Source organism: Equus asinus, chromosome 13, assembly GCF_041296235.1.
Source record: "Equus asinus isolate D_3611 breed Donkey chromosome 13, EquAss-T2T_v2, whole genome shotgun sequence".
Lineage (NCBI taxonomy): Eukaryota > Metazoa > Chordata > Mammalia > Perissodactyla > Equidae > Equus > Equus asinus.
This window is the reverse complement of record NC_091802.1, coordinates 48,228,179-48,250,738: the sequence shown is the minus strand read 5'-3', so window position 1 is coordinate 48,250,738 and position 22,560 is coordinate 48,228,179. Positions and strand designations below refer to the sequence as shown.

Here is a 22,560-nt window from a genome sequence, read left to right as displayed (position 1 = left end):
GAAACAATAGAAAGAATAAACAAATGGGACTTCATCAGACTAAAGAGCTTCTTCAAGGCAAAGGAAAACAGGATTGAAACAAAAAAACAGCTCACTAATTGGGAAAAAATATTTACAAGCCACTTATCTGACAAAGGGTTAATCTCCATAATATACAAAGAACTCACACTGATTAGCAACAAAAAAACAAACAACCCGATCAAAAAATGGGCAGAGGACATGAACAGACATTTCTCAAAAGAAGATATGAATATGGCCAATAGACACATGAAAAAATGTTCATCATCGCTAATCACCAGGGAAATGCAAATCAAAACTACACTAAGATATCACCTTACACCCGTTAGATTGGCAAAAACATCCAAAACCAAGAGTGACAAATGTTGGAGAGGATGTGGAGAAAAAGGAACCCTCATACACTGTTGGTGGGAATGCAAACTGGTACAGCCACTATGGAAAACAGTATGGAGATTTCTCAAAAAGTTAAAAATAGAAATACCCTATGACCCAGCCATCCCATTACTGGGTATCTATCCTAAGAACCTGATATCAGAAATCTCAAGAGTCCGTTGCACCCCTATGTTCATCGCAGCATTATTTACAATAGCCAAGACGTGGAACCAGCCTACATGCCCAGAAACTGATGATTGGATAAAGAAGATGTGGTATATATACACAATGGAATACTACTCAGCCATAAAAAAAGACAAAATTGGCCCATTCACAACAACGTGGATGGACCTCGAGGGTATTATGTTAAGCGAAATAAGCCAGTCAGAGAAAGACGAACTCTATATGACTCCACTCATAGGTGGAAGTTAGTATATTGACAAGGAGATCTGATCGGTGGTTACCAGGGAAAAGGGGGGGTGGGGGGAGGGCACAGAGGGGGAGATGGTGTACCCACAACATGACTAACAAAAATGTACAACTGAAATCTCACAAGGTTGTAATCTATCATAACATTAATAAAAAAAAAAATTTTTTTTAAATGTTCCCTCAACAAAGGACAATTATACACAGCAAAAATGCTATGAGCATGCAGCTCCAGGTTCTTTAATTTAACTTTTAATTTCATCCTCTGTTTGAAGTTCCTTGTGACTGTAACTCTGTGTGAGACTATATTATTTTCATAATAATGTAATCTAAACCATTCTTAAATCTCACAATGTCCTCCCTAAATTTTAGTCAGAACCTTTATAAAAGAAGAAATCTCACTTCCCCCTTTGATGTAACTGGTGCCACTTGCTCTGCTTGCTTTAGAACACAAAACAGCTCTGTGTTTCACTTTCAAATGACATACCCTCAAGAAAATCCCAAGACTTCTAAAAACATTTTACTGTCCAAACATGCCCACACTGGTATTCAAAACTTGGAAAATCCTGCCTACAAACCCAAGAGCTCTACTCCCAGCCCAAAGGACATCCATATCCCTGGATCAGCCGCAGTGAACCATGGATCAGTGTTTGACCCTTGCAGAAAGAGCCCCTGGGGCAATGTGTCTCTCAATTTTGACCGCAGTAACTCATGGGGCTGAAAAAAGTGAATGAACAACCATGCTCTGGGGGTGAAGTTCAAAGTGGCCTGAAATTCCTCTAGAGTTACATGTTTAATATTTAAAGGTCATAAAAATTTTATCTTTGTGGGTTTCTTTAATATGAAAAATATTTTTCCCAAAAAATAATTTTGAGTAAAACTGACAATCCAGGAAGGTGCACCCTATTTATCCTATAGCTTGTAGGTTTCCTAGAACATACGTCAAGTCACTACGAAGGAATTAAGTAGCCCAAGGTAAGAAGCTGAGCCTCTGGCAAACATCAACCCTGCTCAGGATCAAAGTGAGGGCTCAGCTCTGACCCCTGGTGTCACAGCAGGACCACCAAGCCTTCTGGAGTTCAGGCTCGCCTCTCCCTGTCAGCACTCTAGTCTCTACCATGGCCGGTTTCCTCGTCTCCAAGCCAGATGTTTCCAATCTGAGTGCACAAGTAATAAAGGAGACCCTAGAATTATTTATCAATATTTCAACCATTTAAAGAAAAATTTACCTTTTCCTAAAATTAAATGCAGACGAACTAAAATGTCAAGTTTCTTTAGATTTTCTAGGATTTTATCAAATGGGTACTGGTGATTTTCTTGTACTGACTTCTAACTACAGCCCTCTGGTCAATTTTTAAAAGGAAAGATGAATTACTGTTACATAATAAAAGCCATTTCTTTGTAAATAAATGAGTACGGCATGGGACTGAAGGGAAGGAAGAGAGGTGAAGATCACAGATCAAGAACCAGTCCCCTAATGAGCAGCCCTCTGGGTTTCCTGAGGACCAGAAAGAACTCCACTCCACTGTGATGGCCAGAACCTAAGCCCAAGATCTCTGGCCTGCTGGTCCCTAAAGACTTCATCAGGATTTTGTCTGCTGCCTGAGTTGACCCCTCATACTACCCACACTCTCTCTGAACTTAAAAAGTCAGAAACTGTACAACCACCATACAAGTTGTAGCACATAATGGCTTAGCAACATCATCATCTGGGTCTATGTGATCTCTCTGGAGCACAGGATTCTGCAATTCAAGTCTTACTCGTTTAAAATGATATTCATTTGAGTATGCACTATAAAATGTAATCATAGTCCATTTTAGATGGCTAACAACAATAATCTATATGAAAATAATACTGACCTATCTTTTAAATGAAATCATGTATTTTGTATTTTATCATAAGATAAAATATAAATCAGTTTTTGTTTCCCATGGGAGATTCATCTTAACAAATCAATGTTAGACAAGAAAGAATAAACTCTACATACTATTTTCATGTAAACGAGGCCAACACACAATAAAATGTCAACCCAAAATTTTAAATAAATGCTCAACAAGATCAGCCTACATGACTGCAAAAATGTTAACAATTTGCAAAAGAACTAAGATACCTCTGCATTATTATAAAAAGCTGTGCTATTTTTCTCTTGTACATCTTCCCCTCGTGCTGTAAAGAAAGTTAATGGGTAGAAATCTTTGTGTGCTGGTTGCTTTCCACTGGCCATCAGTTTGCCCTCATAGAAGAGCTCAGAGGTGTAACTGCAGAAAAAGACCAAAATAAGTAATTAAAGAGTAATCTATCATCAAAAATATTTTGATCTATAAGGAAAAACATTATCAGTCAATTCTAATAGTGTTGCTTAATGTCCATGACTAATTTTAATCCAAACATCTAATGCCTAAAGGGCCAAGATTTTCTTCAAAGGTAACCACAGCAATAAAAACAGAGTAGGCTCTTGGTATACCATTGCTAAATGGATTGATTTTGTTAAGGTATGAAGCCAGAATATACAAAGAAAAGGAAGAAACCATGATAGGTCAATATTAGATGAGAATCTTGGTCTACAAGGAAATGTGCTAGCTAGTATATTTTCTTGGTTAACACATATTTTGATCTATGTGGATCACATACTTATATATGCAAATACAAAGATATATAGACATTGAAACAATACACACAATAGAAGGACATTCAAGTCTTCAACTGTAAAGTGGACATTCTTTACTGATGAAGATGCTATCTAGTACTTGATTCATCATTGACTGCAGCAAATGACTAGCAATAAGAAAACAGAAATCACATTTTGACATATTGATAAAAAGCCATAGATAAATCTAAATTTATTTTTATATCTATCCTATTGCTTTCACAGAAACCTAAAAATGGTTTTCACATGACCAACATAATCAATATTACTAAATTATACTAAACTTGAAGAAAACTTTTTGGTGGGGGCAGTGACTGGAAAGGAGCACAGGGGGCTTTCCAGAGTGCTGCTCATGCTCTGTTTCTTGGTCTGCATGCCAGTTCCATGGGTGTGTTTGCTTTGTGACTGTTCATTGAGCTGTCACTTATGATATTTTTACTTTTATAGATGCATACTATATTTAATGGAAACTTTAAAAAACTTTACTACTAAGTTTCATGTTTTTCCTTCTTTCCTCCCTCTCTTCCTTTCTTTTAAAACAGATTGCTTGCATAACAGAGCCAGACACATATAAGCAAACCATTATGTGGTTTGTTAATATATTTGCTTATTACACCATGTAGTTTTACATATATATTATATATTTAGTCACTGGAAAATATGTCATAGCTAGTAGAACCTAAAGTTTTAGTTCCCAGAATTGCCCTATTTGTGAAAAATTACAGCTCTGACTTTTGAAGTGTTCTTTTACAGACATAAAATTAAACATGATTTACAACACTAGGGACACCATATAAGTCCGTTGGGAGTAATCTGTCCCTAGTAACAGTGCCATGCTGAGTTCCCTCCCCCCAGACCACAGGCAGTGTGACACAGAGAGGGCAGTTCATGCCTACTTGATGATAGCTTCATGGGAGCGGTAGTTCTCACAGAGGAGGATCCTACATGGAAACTCGGCAGGGTAATGCTCATAAAGTCGATCAAGTAATGAAACGTGAAGGTTTCTCTCCCTGGCAAACTCGCTGTAAACAAAAGGACTGAGCTGTAACAGACAAACATACAGAGAAAATTTAACTAAAAATATACAAATTGTATTTTTTTAACCTACTTATAAAAAAATCCACTATGTTGAAACTTCTGATTGTACTAAACCTTGACATGCTGAATGCTGGAACAAGCAGAATCAAAAACATTTTCTATGAACAATTCTACTACTTATAAAGATCCAGGCTAAAATTTCAAAGTTTTCATTTCAGTATACCAACACTAACCTACAGTTTCTACACAGAGGTTAGTAAAGGACTCCTCCAACATGATAGCTACTACTTCAGAAACCCATTGCATCACTGAGGAGCCAATCAGTTATTTCCAAAATTGATCAATTATTTAAAATGATGAGCCAGTAGGATATAGTCTATGACTAAAAAATTTACTTTTTTATTTTTATTTATTTTTTCTTTTTTTGGTGAGGAAGACTGGCCCTGAGCTAACATCTGTTGCCAATCCTCTCCTTTTTGCTTGAGGAAGACTGTTGCTGAGCCAATATCTCTGAAAATCTTTCTCCATCCTGTATGTGGGACGCCGCTAAAGCATGGCGTGATGAGCGGTGTGTAGGCCCACGCCTAGGATCCAAACCCACAAACCCTGGGCCACCAAAGCAAAATGTGTGAACCCAACCACCATGCCACCGGGCCAGACACAAGATTTATTTTTAATAATTAGCAAAATAATCCCTTTATTTCATAAAATATAAGGAGCCATTCTGATTATAAGTTGATTGCAAAAGAACAAAATTAAACTCTTTTTGGAAATGAAACAAAAACAGAATTTATTCTTCTACATTCAACTCTTTCCTGGATATTGTGACAACTACAGTACTACAGGTTCAATCTTAATCAACTGTGGCAGAAGAGAAAGAACCTCAAATTGCAACTTTCTAAAATAGATATTTTAAGAGAAAAACTGTATTTCTCTTTCATATGTAGGTATTCAAATACATAAAATCAGACATGTTGAGATTTTTGACTGTTAGTTTTAATTAAGCACTTTATTTCCTATGACAGTGAAAAACTAACTCTTCAGGAAAACAAACATTGGGGACAGGAATTGGGGAACTGTAGGAAGGATAACAAATTTATTTTATAAAGAAAAGTAAGAATCAGGGCTGGCCTAATGGTTAAGTTCAGCGCACTCCACTTTGGCAGCCTGGGTTTGGTTCCCAGGTGGGGATCTACATTGCTCATCAGCAGCCATGCTGTGGTGATAACCCACATACAAAACAGAGGAAGACTGGCATAGATGTTAGCTCAGGACAAATCTTCCTCAAGCAAAAAGAGGAAGATTGGCAATGGATGTTAGTTCAGGCCAAATCTTCCTCAGTACAAAAAAAAGAAAAGTAAGAATCAAATATTCATACTATAGAGAACTGAACTTCAAAATTAACAAAACGAAAATTATAACACTGATAGACTCATTGATTCTACTCTCCATCCAAAGAAAGAAAAAAAGTGGCGGGATAGTAATTTTCCTTCAGAAACACCAATATTTTTCACTATTAGTACAGAAATACTTAAAGTACTTAAACTGTAATACATGGGGTCTTTTTTTTACGATTTCATAGGATGTTTCAGAAAATAGAATATTAAACATCAAGACAGAATTAAAAGTTCCTTTCAATATGATGACTCAGAAGGCACTTACCTGCATGTGGTCACCAGCCAAGACAATCCGAGTGCTTTTAGTTGCTAATGCTAGAGGCATAATGGTTTCACACTCCATGGCCTGGGCAGCTTCATCCAATAGAATGTGTGTAAAAAACCCTGCAAAGTACAGTGGAAACACAGTCATGCATATTACAGCAGCAATAAAGCTAAGAGTAGACGTTTTCTTTTCAAAGAGTTAGTGTGCTAATTAAGAGTTGTGAATATTTGTAATGCCAATACTCAAATGAGAAAATTGTCAATTTAAATCATTATTTAAAAAATAGAAGTTAACTTGTCAGCGGCCATGCTGCAGCAGCAAACCACATACAAAATAGAGGAAGACGGGCACAGATGTTAGCTCAGGGTGAATCTTCCTCAGCAAAAAATAAATTAAATAAATAAAAAATAGAGGTTAAAAGGAATAACTATTTTACTCAATAATCGATATATAAATGACATCTGGTACTAAGGGCCCGAAGATTAACAGTTGGATCAGTATATATAAAAAAGATTTTAAAAGTACAAGATAGTGGCTTTTCACCAAAAAAAAGGGCTGGCAACTAAACATTGGGTAGGCCAAAAGTCCTTTCATTATTTATTTGGTGAAACACCAAAAATAAAACAATGGTAGTTTATAAGTAACTTTAGCCTAAACATGCATATTAGACATTAAAATTTTTTTAAATCATACCCAACGTCTGATATAAAGGAGAAAGTTATAATCCAGCTTTGACTGAAAACAAAGGTTATCTCTTAGCAAATTCACTAATTTGAATATTTACGTTTATTGTGTGTGGGGGGTGTGTGTGTGTGGTGGGGTGTGTACAGACAGACAATTTTTTAATCTAAGATGCCACGCTGGCTGAAAAAAAATCACCAGTCTGCAAAAAAAGTGATAACAAATGTCAAAAATGTACATTATCAAATGTCCCCAGATGCAAACACCTACAGTAGGAGGCAGCCAACGTCTTGGTTGCTGCTGCCACTCACACTGGGGCACAGGAATTTGTGTACAGAAGGGAGGAAAAAGTTCCTCTGCCCCTAAAAGGTGGGACAGAGGCAAACCTCTTCTTGCTATCTCAATGTGGAGCAGGAAAAAGCTACCCCCTACTGCCAACTCACCATGGACGGAAGAAGTGGGCCCTCTTGTTACCAGCATAGCAAAGAACACAAAGTCCTTTCTCAACAGAGAGACAAGTTATAAAACTCTCTGGATTAATCAGCTTCCTGTGAGTTGGCCCAATTTCTAAATAGGACCAAACTTCTATTTCTATGAATATCAACAAGTTCCACACAATCTGTTTTTGCAGATTTTACTTTCTAATGCTACTTGTTTTTAGGTTGGGAACTTTCTAAATCTTACTGACTTGCACTAATAACCATCATCATCATCACTATCCATTCAAACAAATGGCTACAGTTGACAGTATAAGTATCAGTAACTGTTACCTGTTTACCAACAGTGGTCCAAGCATAATATAGACACATGCATTTTTCTCTCTGTTGGAGAGAATTTGTGCTTTTTGTCCTATAAGACTAATTAAGGAAGATGACTATATAAACACAGAATCAAATTGGAAAAAACTGAAACTAGTGAAAAACTATTACTTTCATTAGATAACATTCTAATTAAATAGAGCTAGGCTTGAATCAGGAACTGGATAAGTTGTAAAATTGTTATAGTTATTGCTTACTAGTAAAGGGAACCTGAATTAACCGAACTGATTTAGCCTGAGCCCTGGTTTTCTTATCTGCAAACTAACCCTCCAAAGGGCTGATAGGAGAATTAAACGAAATAAAGTATAAAAAACACCCAGAACAAAATAGACAGCTGACTTCCAACAAGTATTCTTCTACACTCTTGCTCTTCAAAGCCATTCTTTACTCTTTCTCACAAAACCACACTGTTTAGAATGTTTGGGTATTTAATCTGTGTGGCACATAGGCAGAGTATAATCATAAAGTAATGAGACTGATTGTTAAATAAACATACCAAAATTTACATTTCAAATAAGTGTTGTTCCATTCAAAGAAGTCAGTTGGGAGGAAATATAACTCATTCCAATGATGCAGCCACTGTTCAAAACATTTTTGAAATTCTGCTTTTGTAACTGCCCTCACCAGCCAGCTATGAGCTGCACGCACAAGAAAATAAGTCTCATTACATGAGAGGCATATCTCTCTTTTTTTCTCCCCCTAATGGTATTGCTGAGTTTGGTCGCCTACCTTATTTACCAGACATGCCTCAGAAAGATTTTGAAGCTTTTCTAAAATTAAATCTACCCTCAAAAAAGAAAGTTTGGCCACCATTCATTCATTTTAAGACAGAGGTTTATCAAGGGCCTCCAGGTGTCTATACTCTGGGCCGGGTGCCAGAAATGTGTGGTGAAGAGAACAGTCTCTATCTTCCAGGGACTCAAAAGAATCTGTCACTGGCTCAGAAAGCAATTCCAAAAGGAGAAAGCAAAAAAGTTTTGAGCAATGTCAACAAGCATAATATGGCAGTAATAAATGAATATTCTTCCAAAGAAACTACCTTAAAGTGTTACCACTTTTTGATGGTTAAGTTCTGCCATATTTATCAGAACTTCTTGTCAACTTCTATCTGTATTTCATATAATATTGGTTTCATTTTACATAGTACCTCTACTTAAATGTAATAATCTTAATACTATGTTATTAAAAAAACCTATCATAATTGTTGTCTCTGAACTATATAACACAAAATTATTTTAAAACAAAAACTTGAGAAAACTGTAAAAAACAAGTGTCCAAATTTGAATTTTTCATAGGCTCAACAGTAAGTAATTAGCATCTGATCAATTACAGAACAAACAGAATAGCAGTCAGTAAAATGTCTAAACTAGGCATTGACAGATTGTTTTCTATAAAGGGCCAAACAGTACATATTTTAGGATTTGTTGGCGATACAATCTCTGTTGCAGCTACTCAACTCAGCTGCTGTGGCACGGAAGCATCCACAGATAATAAACAGGTACATAAGTGGGCATGGCTGTCTTCATTCAACAAAACTGTACTTACAAAAACAGAGACAGTAAGTCAGATTTGGCCCCCAGGCTGTGTAGCTTGTCAAGCCCTGGTCTAATTGAATGGAGAAACCCTACACATACAGAGACACCCAATCTGTGTCTTGAGTCAGCATACCAGGTTCAAGGTCCAACTGACAGAGGTACTGGGAAGTATTCAATGTAACAACAACCACTCGATGTTTAAGAATATCTTCTTTCTGTGGCATCTGAAAGGTGGAATGTGCGCTTGAGATCAAACAGTACTGATGCACAACTGGGTGGACAGTCTTTACCCAGCGATTTCTGAAATATACCCTAGAAAAAGAAGACAATATTTCCTATTTATATTTATTAACATCTTACCAGTTATCTGATTATCAAAATACTGACATTATTATTTTAAGACTACAATATCTGGAAATTAACAAACAAATCTGATAACTGTTAACTCTTCTGGATTTAGAATTTAACACAAAACTGTGACTTCCCCCGACCAAAAGAAGATTCAAGCAGAAAGCACATGTTCTACCATAAAATAAATATCTAATTATTTTTAAGTGTTCAGATTAACCTTACAACAGAATTACATACAAACAGTTTCATAAGCATTACAGTTTTTTAAGTTCCAAACATTCCCATTTGGGAATTTTCTTTTCTAGAATATTCTTACAAAAATATACTTAACTCATATTTAATTTTCTATGCTAATAAAAAAATAGTGAATTGTATACTTACAACATAAATTTAAAAGTTACTTGCATTTCACTTATAACTATATTTAAATAGACCTCTATCTAAAGTTCTGGAAATTTAAAAATAAATTTAAATTTTGGACAATCAGAAAATCTTAAGAAAGAGCATTCTTCCATTAACTGCAAAAGTAAAATACTAATAGGGCTCATACAATAGATTACTAAGATGGTACAGAAACAACTCATCTATCCATCCACCCACCCACCCACCATCTCTAATGGACCCACATAACAAAGATCTATTGGGTGTCTACTATGATCCAGCACAGAGGCAAATCACATGGCTTGCAAGCTTTCATAAAGGCTTTAGATTTACTCTGATTTTAATGGAAAGCTATTAGAGTTCTGACTGGGCAGTCACATGACTGACTTACGTTGTTAAAGGGCCCCTCTGTTTCTCTGCACAGGATACACAGTTTAGGGGGAAGAGGGTTTGGACAGTGGTGTGCTGGTAAATGCTGAACAACTAGCTTTTGGGGGGCGGGGGTGGCTGATTTGTAGTATATGCTGATGTCTGTGGTATAAAACCTACCACTGCCATGGCCAATTTCAAGCTACCAACATGATGTCACTGAACATGAACTTGGGAAGACATTCACATGATTGGCTCTCACAAACCAGTACAAGCCGGCTCCAACACATCACTGACTAGGACAGAGGCAGGTAACAGAAGCAGCGAGACCAGTAAGGAGGTTGTGGTAAGGGTCTGGACAAGGAAAGATGATAGCTTGGACTAGGGTGGTTAACAGCAGAGATGTGAAAATGGTCAGATTCACTATAATTTTGAGAGTAATCCTAACCGGATTTACTGATGAACTAGATAGGTGTGGAGTTTAAGAGAAAAGATGATTCCACGCCTTTGAAACAGAATGAACGACAGTGGTTGGTGTTTACAAAGGTGGTGAAAGGGGAACAGATTTGGGGTAGGAACTGAGAAATTCAGTTTTGGACATATTCAGTAGGAGATGTGCAGTAAGCAGGGGGATATATAAGTTTGGAGTTCAGGAGGATGCCTGGGACAAGAAATATACAATTGGGATAACACTTAAGCTTTGAGACCACATGAGATCACCTGGAAACTAAGTGTAGATAAAAAAGAAAATGGTTGGAAGAATGATCAATGGACCACTCCGAAGTTTTCAGCCTGGGAAAAGGAGACGGATACAGTAAAGGAGACTGGGAAGCAACAGTCAACAAAATATGAACTCAGGAGAGTGTGGTGGGGGGTGCAATCAAGGGACATAAACTGCCTTGTCACAACATTGTTTGGACATTCTCCAGGCCTATCAAGTTACTTGACTTATAAGCAGCAACAATTCTATGGTGGCTCCCTCCTTGAAACACTCTCTTCCCTCAGCTTCCATGACTCAACCTTTCCCTGACTCAACCTTTCCCTGATTTCCTTTCACCTCTCAAAGTTAGGGTTCCTCAAGGCTTAATCTTCAGCTCTCTCCTCTTTTCAAGCTCTGTTCTCTTGCCTGACAATCTCATCCAGGCTCATGGCTTCAATTACCCCACTACCCTAATGACTCATATGTTTTTCTCTCCCCAGCCAAGACCTCACCTCTGAGCTCCAGGATACATAACCAACTGTTTATTTGACATCTGTCTCCTCCAGAATGTTTCAAAGGCAGCTCAAATGTAATATAGACAAAAACTAATCTCATGATCTTCTAAAATGTGTTCTAGCCCTCCAGGAAACACTTAAAATGGTTATTGTCTTTTTTTAAGCAAAGAAAAAAAACATATTTAATAAATGTCCCTAAATATAAACTATAACAGAGGAAACTAAAGAAATGCATCTTTAAAACATCACTATGATAGGAAGGACAATAAACTTGGTGAAAGTAACCAATATCACTTCTCAAAGATGTAAAAATCTTAAACAACACATTTTAATTCAGCAAAGCAGAATTTACTTTTAAATATATGGAAAATCTCATCTTACAAACTATCTGAAACAAAACATTTCCAAATTATGATTCCACTAATATTAACTAAAGTATGTGTATTTAAGCATATAAATTACTAGAAATTAAACTTTAAAATGTTAGCCATGTTTATGTCTGGCTGGTGAGATTATAGAAAATTCTTATTTTCTTCTTTGTGCTTTTCTATATTCTCCAGATTTTCTTAAATGAACATTTCACTGTAAAATTGAAAAAATGGTTTTTCAAATTACTCATCAAATCTAACTTTGAGCACTGCTTCTTCCTCAAAGAAAAAATAGAAATTGAGGTTCTAAGTCTCACTACTGACTTTTTTGTAGTTACCTAGTTGAAGCTAGTTAAATACAAAGTCTGATCATTAGACCTATTTCCTTAAAAGTATAATATTCTAGTGCTGACTTCAAAAAGATTTCAATATTTTCTCCGTATTTTCATTCTGTGCAACATTTAAGGTAGACATTGTCTATAAAATTACTTAAAACACACCCAACAATATTTTTCAAAATTGGAAAATTGATACTGACAAGTGATACTTTCAAGCTCATTGTATAAACTGTATGTGACACCAACTAATTTACGCATTTCTAGAAACAAACCATTCATATATCCCACACAAATTATGATGACACTTAAAATAGGACTTTATCTGGTAGTATACCATTTTAATCCACTGAAATTTTATTCATGTATTGAATTCACATGCAATAAACACCCCCTCAAAATGTTATTACTTAAGATACTACAGAATCAGAAAGATCTGATCCCAGAAGAAAATTTGTTTCTTTAAAGGCCTATATAAAACAATAAATACCTTCTATTTGCCCAGAAAGCAGTAAAGGCACACTTTCTCCATAGATAACCTCTATCTGCTAAGAGATAACTTTGCCAGAGGCAGAAACTGATCTTCAGAACTATACATAGAAAGAAACTATTTTCTTCCCTACTCCATTTTAAAATCTGCTGATTCTAATGGAGTAAAAGGTAAAAACTAAAACTAAATATAATCTAAAATGGTTTCTCAAACCTCCATCTCCAAATATTTTAAGATCAACTCCTGGCAACTAATTGAATTTTAAACATTTTAACCACAAGTGTGCATACTTACTGTAATAACTATTTAATGTTTAGTGACTATTTTCACACTTCATCACATTTACCAGGGCCCACTCTAAACTATACTGTGAAGAAGTAAAAGTCTTCATCACTCTTACTCCACAGAGACACCACATCTTCATGGTCATATATGGACACTTAGTGCCCTCTTGTGTTCTTTCCCCTGCATCCTGGGACAATCCAGATAAAACTGATCTCCCCAGAGTATTCAGCCATTCTAATTTGCTCTATTCTATTTCCCATACCTCTCATGTTTGTTGTCCTTTAGGAAAATTATAAATTCATCTGAGCTAATGCAATAATAAATGGTGCTAATAAATCCTGGCATATCAATGCATTAATCCTCCTAGAAAACATATTCGCAAGTTAACACTTTTCCCAAAGAGAAAAACTGTGGTGAAAATGCAGGGCCACATAAAGAAAATATTTGGGGAAGTCAAAGCTTTTCTTATTTTATTCCATTTACTAAGTGAAATAACATGAAATTTGTATTTAAACATATTTAAATATTTTTCCATCTTTGACTGAACCACTCTTGAGACTTGCAGAGAGGTGAGATTTTCTGCTAGAGGGCAAATTTTTATATCTGGGACACTACAACTACAGAGATAACTTCTTATTCCACATATTTAGATGTACTATATGTTGGGTTATAACCCCCAAAACAAAATTTTACATGGGAAAAGCTAAACATAATGCTAGCCAAATTATGGGTTTTAATGTTTATCAGCAATGGCTCTACTGCCCCAAATGTCAAATGACCTATGCTAGTCTGACCAGGATTTGAGGGGCCTTTACTCCACTGTTTCCAAGTCACGCACACCGTGAGAACTGAGACTGACACGGTTCCTACACAACACTCAGCCACATGAACACACACACTCTACCAACAACAAAAGCAAACACAACAAACATCTCCATGAAAGTAAGAATACTCAAAAGCAAAAATGCTACTAGCTACTCAATTTGCACTACTGAGCTAAAAAAGATTAGAATCTGAAGCAAACCAGTTATAGATGAATTTATCCATTGGTAAACACGTTTTTCATTTATAGTGATTGCATACATGTCATATTTTCTTATTAAACACAACTGGATGCTACTTAAAATAATTATTTCTGTTCTAATTTGTCTTCCAGAGTGAAAACAAAGTATGGCATAAAAATCTGTGTCAACAGGTCATGCCACTTTTTTCTCTTTTGTCCTTTTTAATGCAATTGTAAAATCACTCAAATGGCTTGGGTTATGGTTATTAAACAATTAAACAGAATAATCTCATTTTTCCATGCCTAGGCTTAACCAGAAATAAAAAGTTAGCGAACTGTGATTCAAAACTGTGGTTAGAAATTAATTTGTAAATAATAATTGTATTTGAACAACATAGGGTATGGCATATTAGTTGTAAAATGGCAAAACTAAACACTAATTCATATAACAATGAAAGCAAATGGTATAACCATTTAATGATTCTTTATTGTTTTCTGAAGAAAAGGATTTTATTCCCCCACAATCCTGTATTTAAATACATTTCATATATACTCAGAGGATCTTTCGATATCAATCTAAAATTTTCTTTAACACTGTTTCTTAAATGATAGCAAAAAGTTGTAAATACCAGTCAATTACATTTTGTTGCAGAAATCACTTGACTATTTCCTGCTTCTCTAATGTGTAACTTCTATGAAATCACCTGCATGATCACAGTCAAATTTTACTTCCATAAAGAACTATCTCTGCATGACTATTCTGCCATGCAAAATATGCTAGAATTTGAATTGTTTGATTTAACAATATTTATATTATTTCATCATAGTAGCTTTTAGGGGTACACATCAAAATCGACTCAGGTTGTAACAACATTTTTACATACAAAACTTAAAAAAGGATGTCTTTCTTTTTACTTAATGTTTAAGAAATGAATGGTCAAACATTTTAAAATTTTTCCTTAATTTAAATGGTTTCTTCAAAAGGTATAACCTCCAAAAGCCAATGCACAGTTAAAGATTTTGGTTTTCTCAAAGTTACTAAAATCTTTACAGACACCTTTTCTTAAGAATAATAAAGTATGATACAGATACATAATAAGCCTTAAAAAATACCTGAGAGGTCTTGCCTGGGGATTGCCTGCTTCTACATATGGATGTAAATAATCCTTTATGTAGAGATCAGCAGCACTATTAGAATGGGTGCAAATGAGAATCCTGCTGAAATAAATGGTGCAAATAAAAAGAATGATAAAACACAAAACTATTCAAGCAATATAATACCAAAAAAAAGCAGTGGCCATCTTAATATTACACATTTTCCTCAACCTACTCAGTAACCTCTAACATATTATTCAATGATGCTTTTAGAAAATCATATTACTATTTAAGCTGTAAAGGAAATAACTTCCCCAAAATTATTTTTAAATCTAACATAGAAAATAATTTTTAAAAACCCAACTCTTGGCTCTAACATATACCACAATTCCTTAGCTGACCTGGAGTTTTGGTGGCTAGTTAAAAGCTATCATTCTCTACATTGCCAATTTTTAAAAACACTGTTTTAACAGAATCCAAATTTCAGTGCTTTGGGGTTTGAGTGTGGGTCTTTTTCTTTCTTTTCTAATTTTGTTTTTTAATTAAATTAATTTTAATTTTCTGGACAAAAATGGTCTTGCTAGCCCTCGTTTTGTATTCACAATAAGGACAGAGGTTGTGCCCTACCAATGAGATCAGAGTGCACACATCACCATCTCACCTGGTCTCCTGTTGCTGGAGTATGTGCTTGACAGCCTGAGCTAGAGTGAATGTTTTGCCCGTCCCATAGGGTCCGATGATGAGAACAGGAGGCAGCTGTATTGAAAGTGGCGTTGTAATGGCCAGAACAGCCTCTTTCTGTTTTGCATTTAGCCGAGGATCCAACTGTTCATCCCACTGTCTATAGAAAATAAAAATTTAAGTTATTTCAAACACATGCATCTTATTAATAAACAGAACATGACACAGTATCCTGAATTTCACTGAACCATTAAAACTACTGAAATAGCATAGCATCTATAAAAACAAATGCTTATTCTAAAACCACTCTTCAGAAAATTACCCAACAGAGTTGGTGTAGAGTGTTTTTCTGTTGATCTAAAGTCACTTTAGTTATCTTGTCCTATTCCAACTACAAAAAGATTTTGATAAATAACCTAAAGACATCACACACTTCTAGTATAGTTGCTGCCAAGCCTACAAATAGTAATGGCAATGTCTCAAAAATGTAATTTCCCTCGGTTACATAAAAGCATTAGAAAAGTTTTTTCTGGTAATAATGAAGTAGCAGTTTCTTTGCATAGCAAATAAATGCAAAAGGGAAACAAACTGATTTTCAAATTCTAATCCACTGAAAGATCTCTTAGTAAAGTTTAAAACAAAGGAAAAAGAAAAAACCTGTATGTCCCTGGTTAAGAAATATCAAACTTTTACAAAGTTCTTAATTCAGAATAGCAGGTTATTTTTAAAGGCCAAACGATATGAAGTGTTTTCTGATATTTTCACATACACAAATAATATACATGTGTCCTATCTGTTAGGGTAGAGAACACCTGTCACGGCAGCACAAATGGCTGCTGTAAGGAGATCTTACTAGCCTCCCTTCTATGACTTGGCTATGTTTCCAAGATTTAAATGGATGGCAGATGCTGAAAAGGATCAAACCAAATGGAGAATCAACAGCATTCTTTCTTACAACTACAATTAAAACACCAAATATCACAACAACTATGTTAAAAATGATAGGGATGTGAACGAAAATAAGACGGGAGTGTAAAGAGACTCAGAAAATTTGCAAAGTGCCTAGAAAATAATCCTGAACTAGGACACAGTTTACACAGTAAAATCCCCACTCTGGGAGGCTACACTCGACTTAAAGCAGAAGCCAGTTATTTATGGAAACCTTCTTACTACTTTCAGTTTTAAAAAATTATAACTAATGCTATATTATGATAATTTCAAACAAACAAAATTCTCCCAAAAAATGTAAAACCTTAGAACACAAACTTTGGCCATACAAACATGCCATTACTTCTTTTCCTGAAAGCCATTCAGTAAAGCTCAAGTATTTTACTCCAAAGAGTCCCTCAGTATTAATCAGCATATTTACTCACAATTCTGCCAGCACTTCGCCAATGTTCCATCTTCTATAAATGAGGAAATTGCTTTCAGTGATGTAAGTCCAGATCTATTATATGTGGCCAACACTGTGGAATGGTTACCCCAAAAGCATCCACAGCACCCTTCTCTGCCTTCCTCTATTTTTGAGCCTAGACAGCTGTAATACTCCATTTCTCAGCCTCCTCAGCTGGAGATACAATTCTAGTCAATGAGATGCAGGAAGAAGTCCCTCAGAAGGGCTTCTATATCCAATAAAACAAAAACAAACCCTCCCTAGAAGAAAGCCCTTCTTGCTCCTTGACCTTTGTCCTTCGTCTGGCTGGAATGAGCTTGTAGTAAATAAAGCTGCAACAGCCATCTTATAATCATGAGACAACAGGCCATCAAGAAGAAAACCAATATGGGGCTGGCCCCATGGCCGACTGGTTAAGTTCACACGCTCCACTCCAGCAGCCCAGGGTTCCACCGGTTCGGATCCTGGGTACGGACCTAACACCACTCATCAAGCCATGCTGAGATGGCGTCCCACGTAGCACAGCCAGAAGGACCTACAACTAGAATATATAACTATGTACTGAGGGGCGTTAGGGAGAAGAGGGGATTAAAAAACAAAAAAAGGGGGAGGCCAGCCTGGTGGCGCAGCGGTTAAGTTCACATGTTCCACTGTGGCGCCCCAGGGTTCACCGGTTCAGATCCCGGGTGCAGACCTACACACCGCTTGTCAAGCCATGCTGTGGGAGGCGTCCCACATATGGGCACGGATGTTAGCTCAGGGCCAGTCTTCCTCCACAAAAAAGAGGAGGATTGGTGGCAGACATTAGCTCAGGGCTAATCTTCCTAAAAAAAAAAAAAGTAAAAGAAAACAGAAAACCAATATGCTCTACGAAGCAGAGAGGATAGGGAGATGTTGGTACTTGACGGCACTGCTGAGCCCCTGCACCAGCCCTGGACCACCTACTTCTGGGTTACCTCTACTTATTTAAGCCACAGCAAACTGTTATTTGCATCTATACCTGACCACTATGATTCTACGCTACCTGACCCCAACGGTTCCTTTATCTGTACATGGAGATAATGATACTTGCATTAAATGGTTATTCTAAAATCAAATGAGATAATGCATGCAAGCTGTTTACAAAAATAATTGAGCACTAAGTGCTCAATTAATGTTGGGTTCTAGACTATTTTCTGAGGGTTTCAGAAAAATGGGCTATTACTTGATCAGTACACATTTTCAAAAAACAAAAAAAATGTTTTAAAAACACCCTCTAATCTTTCAAATTTGGAGACTTTAATGAACTTATGAATGAGACAGATATTAGATTATATATATAAGTATAAATCTAAGAGATTAATGACAGATTTACATGCATAATTCTAAAATATGTCAATATCTCTATTTTATTTACATAGCCCATTTTACTTATCATTTGTTTCAGTGTAAATAAATGCTTCAGAGCAGATCAGAAACTTATCCGTCTCGGTCATCTCTACAGTTCCTGGTCATGAATAACGAACATTTATAGAAAGCCAATGAGTAAAAACGAATTGTCTTTATTTATTGTACCACCTGCTTAACAAAGGGAAGAATATTTACAATATACATGCTGATAAGACTCATCTCTGATTTTCACAATTTAAAACAATATAGGGGCCAGCCCCATAGCCGAGTGGTTAAGTTCTTGCGCTCTGCTTCGGCGGCCCAGGGTTTGGCCAGTTCGAATCCTGGGCGCAGACATGGCACGGCTCATCAAGCCATGCTGAGGCAGCATCCCACATGCCACAACTAGAAGGATCCACAACTAAAAATACACAATTATGTACCAGGGGTGTTTGGGAGAAAAAGGAAAAATTTAAAAATCATTAAAAAAATTTAAAAAAATAAAAAATAAATAAAGTCTCCTCAAGTTTACTCTGAATAAGTTATTTTATTCCCTGAACCAAATTAATTGAAAGTTCTTTTTTCCCCATGGTCTGATGCATTATTATAATTAATTTATAAGCTACATACTCAAGAATAATTTTTCAACTGCATTTATCTATCTATATTCCACCTTAGTCCAGAAAGGATTTTAAATGGCTAACAGTTTCTCACTATGTTCGTAGACCCAGGTACATTTTAATTACTGTTTAAATTATAGTGCTAAGAAATCTCCTCCTGTTTCAAAGTTTTCTGCTACTTGACATTTTCTTAGTTACTTTTGCAGTTAACACTTGTAATCAGTAGTATCTGAATATACTGTCATATATAATATAATTTTCTGAAGTGAGCATATCAAGTAAATGCCTAAAAGTTTACTGCTATGCCCTCATATTTGAAACCCTAATTTTCTTCTTTAAACTTGAAATTCTTACTAATTTAAATGTCATATATTAATAATGTGCAAGGCCCTGTTGGAGAATCAAAGATAAACAAGACAAGGTGATTTACTTTAAAAAGCTGAGGGTCTAATGAGAATAGTAGAAATGTATAGAACTGACAAAAATTAATCTGAAAGACATTATGCTTGAAAGCACAAAACTGACAGAACCTGGCACATAGGCATCAATAAATATTTGTTGAAATAATGAAATGGAAGGGTTAGGTTCATCTGCTTGAAGCAGAGAGTACTTGAGCTAGACTAAATCTTAAAGGACAGGTAGATCTTCAATAGATCAATATTGGGCAAAGATTATCTCGGGGGAGAAAATCACAGATAAGAAGACAGGGCTGAGGGAGCGGGAAATGTGGAGTTTAATGGGTATAAAGTTTCAGTTTTGCAAGATGAAAAAGTTCTGGAGATTAACTGCACAACAATGTGAACACATTTCACACTACTAAACTGTACACTTAAAAATGTTTAAGACAGTAAGTTTCACATTATGTAAATTTTACCACAATTTTAAGAATTTTTTAAAAGACAAGGAAGCAAATAAGTGTAGAGCAAATGAAGCAAACTTCAAGGTAATTCAATATGACTAGAGCATGGGGATTTAGAGAATATCGGCAGTACACTCTTTGACATCAGCTTCAAAAGAATCTTTTCAGACACCATAACCCCTCACATGAGGGAAACAATAGAAAGAATAAACAAATGGGACTTCATCAGACTAAAGAGCTTCTTCAAGGCAAGGGAAACCAGGATTGAAACAAAAAAAACCCCACTAATTGGGAAAAAATATTTACAAGCTACTTATCTGATAAAGGGTTAATCTCCATAATACACAAAGAACTCACACAGCTTAACAACAAAAAAACAAACAACCCGATCAAAAAATGGGCAGAGGACATGAACAGACACTTCTCCAAAGAAGATATAAGTATGGCCAATAGACACATGAAAAGATGCTCATCATCACTAATCATCAGGGAAATGCAAATCAAAACTACACTAAGATATCACCTTACACCTGTTAGAATGGCAAAAATATCCAAAAACAAGAGTGACAAATGTTGGAGAGGATGTGGAGAAAAAGGAACCCTCATACAGGGTTGGTGGGAATGCAAACTGGTGCAGCCACTATGGAAACACTATGGAGATTCCTCAAAAAGTTAAGAATAGAAATACCTTATGACCCAGCCATCCTAAGAACCTGAAATCAGCAATTCCAAAAGTCCCATGCACCCCTATGTTCATCCCAGCATTATTCACAACAGCCAAGTCATGGAACCAACCTAAGTGCCCAGCAACTGATGATTGGATAAAGAAGATATGGTATATATATATACAATGGAATACTACTCAGCCATAAAAGAGGACAAAGTCGTCCCATTCACAACAACATGGATAGACCTTGAGGGTATTATGTTGAGTGAAATAAGCCAGACAGAGAAAGACGAACTCTGTATGACTCCACTCATATGTGGTAGTTAACCTATGGACAAAGAGAACTGATCGGTGGTTGCCAGGGGAAAGGGGGGTGAGGGGAGGGCACTAAGGGTGAAGTGGTGTACCTACAACATGGCTAACAATGATGTACAACTGTAATTTCACAAGGTTGTTAACTATCATAACCTTAACAAAAAAAAAAAAGACAAGGAAGCAAGTAAGTGTAGAGCAAATGAAGCAAACTTCAAGGTAATTCAATATAACTAGACCATGGGGATTTAGAGGGAGAAAGGGGGTGTCGAGTTGAAAAAAGTCAAAGAAACATAAAAAGGTACTATTGGAAAGCACTGTAAATGAGACCAGGTAATAAACAGTTTTGTATTACGCTGCTCAGACTCTATCTGCATATCAGTGAGAAGCATTCTGAGATTTGTAAGCAGTGAAGTGAAAGGATTATTTTTGCAAACTAACTCTGGAACAAATATGTGGGATGGACCACAGAACAGAGACACAGACAGCAGGATGGAAGACCAACTAGAGGGCTACTGAAATAGTCCAGCTCTAAATTAAGCATTGGCAGTAAGAACGGAAAAAAAGGGAAAGATGCAGAGAAGCTGGATCAAAAGGAACTGAGAAGATGTCACTGGATGTCTACAATTAGTAGATCACTGATTACTTTCAGGAGACCAAAGAGGAAAACAGAGATTACAGGATGAGTACATAAGAATACTGGAAATATGCAGACTATTTCTACGCAAGAATTTTGGCAGTACAAAGAAGAATGGGGAAAGGCTAGTAAAGGTAAGCAAGCACGCGAAAATTTATTTGGTTTTTGTGTTGTAAGGCATATTTTGCTTTGTCCCGTTTTTAGAACCAGAAGAAATGGAATTTGAGGGGAAGAGATATATGCCACTTCTAGGCCTGGCATAAAAATTTCCCACATGATCCTCTGTATTCACTCTTCCCCTGTCTGCCAGCTGGATGTCAATATCCAGGGTGACCTTGGAAACCACTTACTGAAGATACCAGAGCAGTGATGGAACAGGGCCACCCTACCATGATTGGATTGACACAAGTGATAAACAAATAAACTGTTATGTAGAGCTGTGAGATTTAAAAAAAAAAAAAAAAAAAAAAAGGTGGAGTAAGCTGAGCACCGGCAGGCACCAAGAGGATAAAACCCAGTGAAAAGGATGAAAAGAAAGATGCAGTCATAGAGCTATCACTGCTGTTAGTCTGGAAACAAAATAGAAGTATCATATTTAATTCAATGTAAAGATGTGCCAAAGAGAATTTAAGTAGAAAAATATTTACACAACCATCAACTTAAAAACAGTTTCTGAAGTAGTATCTTCTATGATACTTTCTCCATTTTCCTAAATTACAAAAATGTCTTCTATATTCAAAAATTATTTTAAATTAACTATTTGAACCACTTTAGAAAGGCCCTAATTTTCCTATTCAACTTACACTCAGAAATCTTTCTAAATTGCTTGGCATCCTATCAAATTAAGGCTGTTGAGAAAAGCAACTGTACTCATGTAGACTGCGGAAAAGCAAAGAAAATACATGATGAACCTCAAATGTTTCATTCAAAGGG

General features: G+C 36.1%; 1 protein-coding gene across 25 annotated transcripts in view; it reads right to left on the bottom strand.

Annotated features, from left to right (window-relative positions):
- HELZ (helicase with zinc finger) overlaps positions 1–22,560 on the bottom strand; it is a 171,979-nt gene that overhangs the window by 74,350 nt on the left and 75,069 nt on the right. For 14 of the 25 annotated variants that reach the window (XM_044744239.2, XM_070482122.1, XM_044744234.2 and 11 more), the window contains 6 exons: positions 15,752–15,931; positions 15,109–15,213; positions 9,332–9,510; positions 6,165–6,283; positions 4,361–4,506; positions 2,928–3,075 (listed from right to left, as the gene is read on the bottom strand). In XM_044744239.2, coding sequence (XP_044600174.2) covers positions 2,928–3,075; positions 4,361–4,506; positions 6,165–6,283; positions 9,332–9,510; positions 15,109–15,213; positions 15,752–15,931 — 877 coding nt within the window. The remainder of the gene's footprint in view (positions 1–2,927; positions 3,076–4,360; positions 4,507–6,164; positions 6,284–9,331; positions 9,511–15,108; positions 15,214–15,751; positions 15,932–22,560) is intronic. The other 11 variants (XM_070482119.1, XM_070482125.1, XM_044744240.2 and 8 more) reach the window with 1 other exon arrangement.